Genomic DNA, 9,879 nt, shown 5'->3' with positions numbered 1-9,879 from the left:
CGCAGCATTCCTATATAAGCTCTATTCAGTATTATTCAGCAGCTTTTCAGCTTGCTCCGGAGCAAATTACCCTCCACCATCCCCAGCTCCTCCTTTCGCCACAGTCAGGACTTGGCTTTCTGATATTCCTTGCTAATCAGACTCCTTTATCTTGCATAAAGTGTTACACTTAAATATCATTAGGTACATTAATGATATCTGCCTTGTTCTGTTCTGTTAACCCTAGCTGCTCATTCATGACAGGCTGCATGGATGGGCAGGGAGGTTTTTGCCCAGAACAGAACCATACCGCCAAACCAAACTTTATGCTAAGTATCTATCATTTTGCCGATAGTGGTCCTGACAGAATTACTGTAGTAAGTAAATGTAACATGTAGCAAGACAGAAATGTCAATAAAACCAAAAACTTCAGTTTACAGACTAGATACTTGACACACACACATTGCATGTGCAGTTTTAAATTTCTGCTCTAAAGCATTAGTCTTACATAATAGTGTTCTATAACCAGCTAACAGGTCAGAAACAGCGGAAAGAATTGGTTTGAGGGAGAGCAGAGAGAGTGTTTTACAGGAGTGGTCAGATGAAGAGCAGATGTGAACAACATCGACTCACTTAAGTCGTGTTCCTGGTCTCGTTGTGCACGCTTCATCAGTAGATGTTATTCTAGAGAAAAGCAGTCTTTTATTTAACCATAATCATTCACAGCATCTAGGTGCTAATGTTAACTGACAGCCATAATAAGCAGTGAACATACCAGAGAAGATGTGCTCAAAGAGAACTGCATCATTTGCTGCGTTGGGAAGCTACTCTTTTGAAAGTTAGTTCAACTACAAGAGTGCACTGAGAGCGCAGTGCATGAAGCACAATGGTTAGCTGAACTAGTCAGAAGACTGGTAGAAATACAGTGTAGTGTGTGTGTGAGAGAGCTGGGGAAGTTCTTTCAGACTTCTTTCTGCAGTTGAATGTGTTTAAAACAGCCTGTGATTTGTGTGCTCTGTTCACACGTTCTCTTTCTGTCTCTGTCTCTCGCTTCGCTGAGGGTGTAAATGAAGAGAACAGCAGGTAAAATGACGTGAACCGGGACTCATTACACTCAGTGCTAATGATGCTCGCGGGACTGTTCACAGCATCTTTTCATCTCACACGTCTTTACATATCCTACTTTGACGGGTTTCACTCTTTTTTATGCAGTACTATCTTTGTGATGAAAGTTTCCCATACTACATTTTCTGTACACATTAAACAGTAGGGAGACTGGGGGCATTTGTAACACTCAGCTCCTCCAATCAGAAACAAGCTAGAGGGATGACACTTTCCATAATGGCCAACACAATCTACCAAGAACAGCGCAAATTAGCATCTGCTTTTTGACATGCATTTTTTGGAGCATGAAATAATAACGCAAATACCAGTAATCTGACGAGCGCAAACGTTAGTAAATCTGGCCCTTAATCTGCACATGCTCAGTAGGATTCTTGCTCTGCCTGTGAAAAAGGAGCACAATCATTTCAGCTCAGCAGAAGTTTTTAACTAAATACTGATTTTGAGGTATGAAAGTTTCTTTTTGGATGTACAGTATTTTTCTTCTGCTTTCCAAAGTTTAGATGACTGTGAATTGAAATTTATATACATTTTATCCCTAGGTTATTGATAAAAAATAAACATGAACAACCTATGCTAATATAGGCATGGCTAACTAGCATACAAGATTTTATCATGGCTGCAACATCGGCGGGAACTGTACAAGAGCCACATGGCCCAGTGTAAGCACCTCATTTGTCTGTGTTGACATACCTTTCTGTTAGAAAATTTACATATTTAAATGTAAAACTACCTAAAAAAATTATTAGTGTTACACATTAAACAATGTGTTGCTTTTAAAATCTTTTTAACAAATAAAATAAATATGATCTCCGCATGATCTCATTGAGTTATTCTGTTAATATGTCTATCTTCTTCATTAAAGTTTGGTTAAAGACTTTAATTATTAATATAATATATTAAATATTTAAATATATTTAAATAATTAAATATTGAAAAAACAGTATTCTGGGAGAAAAAATAAACCAGATTCATAAGTTTCATGATTTCAATTAATTAGGCAAGTTTTTTTTTTCTACTAACGTATAATTTAAGCATTAAAATAGAATCCAGAAAAGAATAAAACAGAAAACAGATTAAAAAATAAATAAATTGGGAAAAAAGGGGAAACAATGCACTAAAACAATACAATATATCGACATTACTAAAACTTGAAAATTATTTATTATGCATTTTAAAACTTCTAAGGTGCATGGTTTAGTGGCTTTACATAATTGGAAAAGTAGTTGAAAGATGTAAATTTGTACAGATGTACAGAAACCACTGCAGTTGTAACACACTCAATTCCTCCAATCAGAAACAAGCTGATGACACTTAATCTGCACATGCTCAGTAGGATTCTCTGTCTGCCTCTGGAAAATGAGCATGATCATTTTACCTCAGCAGAAGTTTTCAATAAAATATCGATTTTTAAGTATGAAAGTTACTTTTTGGATGCACAATATTTTTCTTCTGTTGTATAAAGTTTAGATGACTGCGAATTTAAACTTAATGGCCCAGTGTAACCTTGTTTGTCTGTGTTGACATACTTTTCTGTTAGAAAATGAAAATGAAAATATAAAACTACATATAAAAATTATTAGTGTTACACATTAAACAATGTGTTGCTTTTAAATCTTTTTAAAAAATACAATGAATATTATCTCCACGTGATCTTATTCTGTTAATATGTCTATCTTGTACCATTTCATTAAAGTTTGGTTAAAGACTGTTCTTGACTCATCAGCTGATTAATGTATATAAGTAAAATATATATTTAAATAATTAAAATCTAGTTACCACTAGAATAGTTGCCTAGACTTCGTCAAAAATAGAAATAGAATTTGCTTTTTGAATGCATATGATGCCTGACATCTAAAATAATTTGAACAATATACAAAGTAAGATGTTGTGGAGCTTAGGAGATGTTACAGAACCATTTCATGTAAATTTCTTCGATGTACTGAAAAAAATATATAGGTTACTTTTATGCGGGCTTTTGCGGGCGGGAGCGGGCCCGGGCCCAGATAAGATATATTTCTGCGGCACTGAAAAATCCGTCCCGCACAGGTCTCTACTTTGAGGTAGGCTTTTATTTGAGATAGATTGGGTTAATATGACTTATTTTTCAATGTTACAATTGCCCCCAAACACTGTTACAGTCGCCCCGCCAAGGGGACAATTGTATGACTTCTTGCATTTAATTTAATATCATAGTCTTGTCATTATTAGTGAAAATATATCAATTTTATTATTAATTAGTGCACCTATATTTGTTTCCTGTATCAAAAGTTGACTAGTGTATTTCAAGTAGTCTGAGTTAGGAAGGAAAATGTAAAACATGTTACAGTTGAATTGAAATTCAATTGAAATGTTACAATCATTAATGTACATTTGATCTGAGCGTCACGTTAGCTCTCACTATATAGCTTTCACAATATTACTGTTTTACTGTATAAATGCAGTCCTGGAGACTTTTTCAAAAACATTACAAAATCCTCATTATTCCAGTCTTTTGACCGGCAGTGCACATTAGAAACATGTGTGTGTGTGTGAGAGAGAGAGAGAGAGAGTGTGTGTGTGTGTGTTTTAGGTGCACAGATTGTTTATGAGTAAAGTTGTTAAGTCTGAAGCCCTGAATGACTAACCCAAACCGTAATGAACATATAAACAGGTAGGTTTATGATAACTGTTCTGCCAGGATTTCAAAATAAACCGTGAGATGATCTTCCCGCATTTCAGCTCTCTTCTGTGTGAACCTGACCGTGTCTGACATGCCAGCGTGTGTCTGCAGGGTGCTGGACTGTGTTTGTACAGGTCATGGCGCTGGCTCAGCTCAATCACGCTGTGTTGATGTGCAGGTCGAGCCGCTGTCGGGGCCGCTGACTGGCGGGACGCTGCTCACGGTGCAGGGCAAGAACCTCGGACACAGTGCTGCTCAGATCAACGTCTCCATCGGCCATGTGCCCTGCAGAATACTGCCACAACTCTACACTGTCTCAGTCAGGTACAGGACACAGATCAAACACTCACACCCTTCATCAGCTCCGCATGTGTGCTCCACTGACTAACATGATCTTAAAAACATACGGTACCTGGTGTTTGACTGAATGACAGATCCTGCAGTGACGTTTATTATGTGATTGACAGTTCAGACTTATATAATGTTGATTTGAGCTTCACTTGGTGTCAGAGTTCATCTGTGCTTCAGTTTTTACACATTTCACACTGGACACTGTTCATTGTACAAAAATAAACAATAATGATTAATTTAGCCTAGAATTCAATGTAGGCACAAACCATGTCTATCCTTGTTGCAGGTGAAGCCATATTTAATGTCATCTGGGTTGTGCTGTAGTTTTATTCATGGCTTTTGAGGGCGTCACACAGCTAATTATCCAAACTTCACCAAATGACAGATGAGTTTGTGCAAAAACATACCATGTGATTGCTGGACTGGACACACAGCGTTGATGTCAGAGCATTGGCTCGTGATCCAGCAGTTTGTGTGTGTCGCTACAGGTTGGTTTGTGAGACTGGTGCATCGTGGGAACAGACGAGCGATCATGTGACCGTGAGCGTGGCCGGGAACGCAGTGGGCGTTTCAAAGGACATCTTCTCCTTTGTGGTACGTGCGAGCCGTTTGTTCTCTGTTCACTTCCATTTCATACCCTCAGAGCAATGATCCTCTCCTGCATTCACTCTTTACTCTTCATCCCGATTTATTTTCCCATCACAGCCTTCACTGTGCGTTAGATCACTGTCTCATGAGGGATATTACAGAATATGCTAACAGATGCTGATGGCATGATACTCACGACAGATCTCAACATTTTCTCCCAACTATCGCGTGATGTGATGACATTTTGACTGCATGAGCTCAGCTGAATGAGAGGAAGGACGGTCCGCTCTCTAGATCAGCCTGATGTTGTTGTCTGAGGCAGTTCCTGGGCTGATTTCACTTTCACTCGGCATTGAGAGATACTGCACAGTGGCATGTGTGGTTTGCAGTGGTGCGACTGAGCAGATCCATACTGAGCCTTCAGACGGTTTTGCTTACTCTGATTTTAGGGGAAAGCCTGCTGGAAATCTGGTGGAAAATTGGTAAATGTATTCAAGAGAACTGAGAGCAGCCTGTGGGGTGATTGAGCTTTAACTGCATGTTGTCGTTTGGACAGTAGCTGGTTTCTAGCTGGTCCAGCCACTCATTAGCTGGTCAACCAGCCACCATTTTCTTGATCCAACATTTTCAGTCAGCTTGGACCAGTTTATTACTGGCTTTTACCAACTAGAACGCAGCCACCATATTTCCAAACACAGCTAGCAGCTTAAGGAGAGCCAGACTCACAGCAGGACATCGTAACAGGTCAGACTCGAAGCTCTCCAACACACTGAAGAGCCCCAGACCACTCAAGACTGGGTTGGTGTGAAAACAGAAAACTAGAAAACAGGATCAGAAACTCTAAAGAGGAAAGACAGTATGACTCCCTGAGGAAGAGGGATGTGAATATGGACTCCTCCAAAGCTCCTTCCTCAAACCTTTAGCCCAGTCGCTGAGCTCAGGAAACATCTGCTGAACAACCCTACACACACACACACACACTTGCGCTTTAATATCCTCCTCTTGACCCTCAGCTAGTCTTTACCCCCACAGGATGCGATGTCATGTGTGGTCTGTGTGTGCTGTAGGGCTGGGCGATATAGCTAAAAATGTATCAACGATATGTTTCATATCGTCCGGTATCGATAATTATTGACAATTTTTATAACCTTTTTTAAAACAAAGAGCAATATAATTTTTTTTACATTTAACCACTGTATTTTTAAATTAACTCAATTTATTGAGAGAAACAGCAAATATTTTTTTTGTTTTAACAGTCAAAAATAAAATAAAAATTAAACAAATATCTAATTTCTAATGTTTTATATGCAGATTAAATAGGTTAAACTTTTGGCTTGTTTCCTGAGGCCACAGGAGGGCGCAATGAGCAAAATAATGCAGTGCATTAAATTGTCAACGCAAGGAAATAACTGTTTATAAAATAAACGTGCATTACGTCTAAATTAACTCATATAAATAAAATATAATTTCGTAAATTGCATAAACAATTATGAACAAAACAGCATCATGTATTATGCATTGCTTAATACAAAGAGCCGAATCGCTCATCACACACGGAAGAGCCGCCTAAAAATAGAGCCGCTGCTAACTGAGTGAAGCTTTTCAATAGTGTGACGTAGGGCTGGGCGATATAGCTAAAATATTGATCAACGATATAATGTTTCATATCGTCCGGTATCGATAATTATTGACATTTTTTATAACCTTTTTTAAAACAAAGAGCAATATAATTTTTTTTACATTTAACCACTGTATTTTTAAATTAACTCAATTTATTGAGAGAAACAGCAAATATTTTTTTTGTTTTAACAGTCAAAAATAAAATAAAAATTAAACAAATATCTAATTTCTAATGTTTTATATGCAGATTAAATAGGTTAAACTTTTGGCTTGTTTCCTGAGGCCACAGGAGGGCGCAATGAGCAAAATAATGCAGTGCATTAAATTGTCAACGCAAGGAAATAACTGTTTATAAAATAAACGTGCATTACGTCTAAATTAACTCATATAAATAAAATATAATTTCGTAAATTGCATAAACAATTATGAACAAAACAGCATCATGTATTATGCATTGCTTAATACAAAGAGCCGAAGCGCCATTCACACAGACTGCCTTAAAAAATGTATGAGACGCAATGAAAAGGAAAAAACCTCCACAAAAATGTGCGGCGTGTTTTCTTTAAGTTTAAACTGGTTTAACTTTGCATGGCTTTGCATGGCTATACATCTCTTGTGTGTGACGCGAGTGCAGCAGTCGTATTTGTCCGTCTAGAAAATGCGCTGAATATGCATCTGTGTGAATGGCTTGTTTCGGTTTTAACCTAATCAAGATCTTCTCCGCATTGAGCTTCTATATTTCTCTAATATTTTGAATGAATAACACAGCAGCACCGCGTCTCGTGGGCTAGAGTAACAAAACATTAAAATGCAACAACGCCACTCACATCATCATCACTGCATCTCGTGCTCCACTGATGACGCTCCCTGACGCACTCCTAACATTCAATTGTACCATTTTTGCATTCAAATGCAAATGTTTATTTTAAATTCGACTAATATTCATTCTTTATTCACAATCTCCTCATCACAGGCAGGCACAGCACTCATGTTCGTGTTTGTGTGTGCTGTCTGCGTCACTCATAGCACATGACTATATCGTGCGCTATATCGAAAATTTTTTATATCGTTATCGAAGAAGGTGTACCGTCGATAATTTAATATTATCAATAATATTGATACCGTTTTATCGCCCAGGCCTAGTGTGCTGTATATGTTCACATGTGTAGCAGCGCTGACATTCACTCTGCATGCCACATTACTTCTCAGTGACATGCTAGTTTAAACTAACCTTCCAGAGCCGTTTATGGTTCTTGATGTGATCAAAGCTGCTGCTCTCTGACTTCATCAACACAGCTTTAGCTGCTTAAAGCATGCTGAAATCTGCTAACTGTGCTACAGCATTCAGTGTTAAAGCCTTGCTGCTGGAAAATCCAGCCAAAGCCTGCTGAAAGTGGTCTCTGGAACATAACAGGGGGTTTGTAGTTGTTCCACGCTGGTTTAGCTGCTTGGCTGGTAGATCTTCAGCCTGTCACAACAGCTGTATTTTGGAAAAGTAGCTGATTTGTTGCTGGTCTGCCAGCTCTTTCCAGCGTGATGCTCAGTCAGTCAGATCTGGGAACAGATTGAACCATAGTTTGTTTTTAACACTTCAAATACGTTTTTTTTTCTCGGTCCTCCACGGCACAGGAGCCCAGGCTGCTGGAGTTCAGGCCGCGGCAGGGTCCCCTCGCTGGAGGAACCAGACTCACCATCCACGGCCTGTTCCTGGATGCTGGATCCACTGTCAACGTCAAGATCAACCGGATTCAGAACTGCACTGTCTTCATGTGAGCGCGTGTTCATGGCGGGTCGTGTTTCACTGATATATCACACATCTGCTGCTCATCACGTCTGTGGTATGCTTCTGCAGGCTGTCCAGTGACGTCATCGAGTGTGTGATGCCTCCAGCCGAAGCGGCCACTGCTGAGAACGTGTCGGTGTGTGTGGTGTATGACAGCCAGCCGTGCCTCAGCGCTTCACCCAGCTTCACATTCACCTACGAGAAAAACCCTACTATCAGTCACATCAGACCCAACAGAAGCTTCCTCAGGTACAGAACCTGCAGAAGTCTAGTGTTGCTGTTCATAACCATTTACTGTAGACTCTGCATGGCATGTGAAACAGTATGCAGTATGCAAGCCGGTTCATTCATTACATTGGAAATGGAAGGTCTGGTTGAGTGCATTGCATTGTGGGAAACAGTATTTTATGTAGGGTATTGTATTCTACTCCATACTGTGCAAAATACAGCCTACATGCTGCAGAATCTAGTATTCTGTTCCAAACACAGAGATCTTCTATGGCTTTACGTGTCACTTAGATCTTCGTTGCCCTGTGTTAATGTAATTGTGATGGTGTTGCAGCGGTGGTCGCAGTATCTCGGTCACTGGACAAGGCTTCAATCTGGTGCAGTCTGTCAGGATGGAGGTGTCTGAAGTCGGACAGACAGTGAGATAAATAATGCTTTGTTTATTGGATAGAGATCAAAGTGCTGGTGTGTGTGATATTTCAGTCTGTGCGCTCGTTCATCTGGATGTCATTTCCACAGATCTGCTCGTATGTGTCGTCTACTCTGATCGTTTGTCAGTCTCCTGCCACCAATCAATCCCAGCAGGCCACGGCACACTTCTACCTCAACGAGGTGCTGTACAGAGGAGAGGACGCGTCTCCATCAGGACGAGGGCCGGACGAGGACGAGGAGCCTCACGCTGATGCCTTTCACTTCGAATATGTGGAGGATCCAGAATCTAGTATTCTGTTCCAAACACAGAGATCTTCTATGGCTTTACGTGTCACTTAGATCTTCGTTGCCCTGTGTTAATGTAATTGTGATGGTGTTGCAGCGGTGGTCGCAGTATCTCGGTCACTGGACAAGGCTTCAATCTGGTGCAGTCTGTCAGGATGGAGGTGTCTGAAGTCGGACAGACAGTGAGATAAATAATGCTTTGTTTATTGGATAGAGATCAAAGTGCTGGTGTGTGTGATATTTCAGTCTGTGCGCTCGTTCATCTGGATGTCATTTCCACAGATCTGCTCGTATGTGTCGTCTACTCTGATCGTTTGTCAGTCTCCTGCCACCAATCAATCCCAGCAGGCCACGGCACACTTCTACCTCAACGAGGTGCTGTACAGAGGAGAGGACGCGTCTCCATCAGGACGAGGGCCGGACGAGGACGAGGAGCCTCACGCTGATGCCTTTCACTTTGACTATGTGGAGGATCCGCAGTTCTATACGGCCAACAAAGAGAAACTCATCAAACATCATCCTGGAGAGCCTCTCATCCTCATCATCAATGTGAGTGTGTGTGTCGATCATCTAGACCTAGACGGCATCTTAAACTAATAATTCAAACAAAAATTAAAATATACACTCCTTCAGGTGAGTATGTAGATGTAGATGAGTTTGTTTGTTCATTGGAACAGATTTGGAGAAATTCCATCAGTGTCTCAGCAATAGATGCTCTGCAGTGAATGGGTGCCGTCAGAATGATAGTCCAAACAGCTGATAAAGTCCATAATCCATAATATTATTATTATAATCCATAATAACGCTTCCTCCAGTGAAAAAGTGTTCT

At 40.1% G+C, this 9,879-nt stretch overlaps 1 protein-coding gene across 1 annotated transcript in view; it reads left to right on the top strand.

Annotated features, from left to right (window-relative positions):
* The window catches only part of LOC107698440 (plexin-D1-like), a 68,520-nt gene that overhangs the window by 38,761 nt on the left and 19,880 nt on the right, over positions 1–9,879 (top strand). The window contains exons 13-18 of the mRNA XM_016499458.1: positions 3,942–4,087; positions 4,603–4,708; positions 7,952–8,091; positions 8,175–8,354; positions 8,668–8,752; positions 9,333–9,599. Coding sequence (XP_016354944.1) covers positions 3,942–4,087; positions 4,603–4,708; positions 7,952–8,091; positions 8,175–8,354; positions 8,668–8,752; positions 9,333–9,599 — 924 coding nt within the window. The remainder of the gene's footprint in view (positions 1–3,941; positions 4,088–4,602; positions 4,709–7,951; positions 8,092–8,174; positions 8,355–8,667; positions 8,753–9,332; positions 9,600–9,879) is intronic.

Source organism: Sinocyclocheilus anshuiensis, unplaced genomic scaffold, assembly GCF_001515605.1.
Source record: "Sinocyclocheilus anshuiensis isolate Anshui unplaced genomic scaffold, SAMN03320099.WGS_v1.1 scaffold1662, whole genome shotgun sequence".
Taxonomy (NCBI): domain Eukaryota; kingdom Metazoa; phylum Chordata; class Actinopteri; order Cypriniformes; family Cyprinidae; genus Sinocyclocheilus; species Sinocyclocheilus anshuiensis.
The sequence above is the reverse complement of the archived record's forward strand: the minus strand, read 5'-3'. Positions and strand labels throughout refer to the sequence as shown.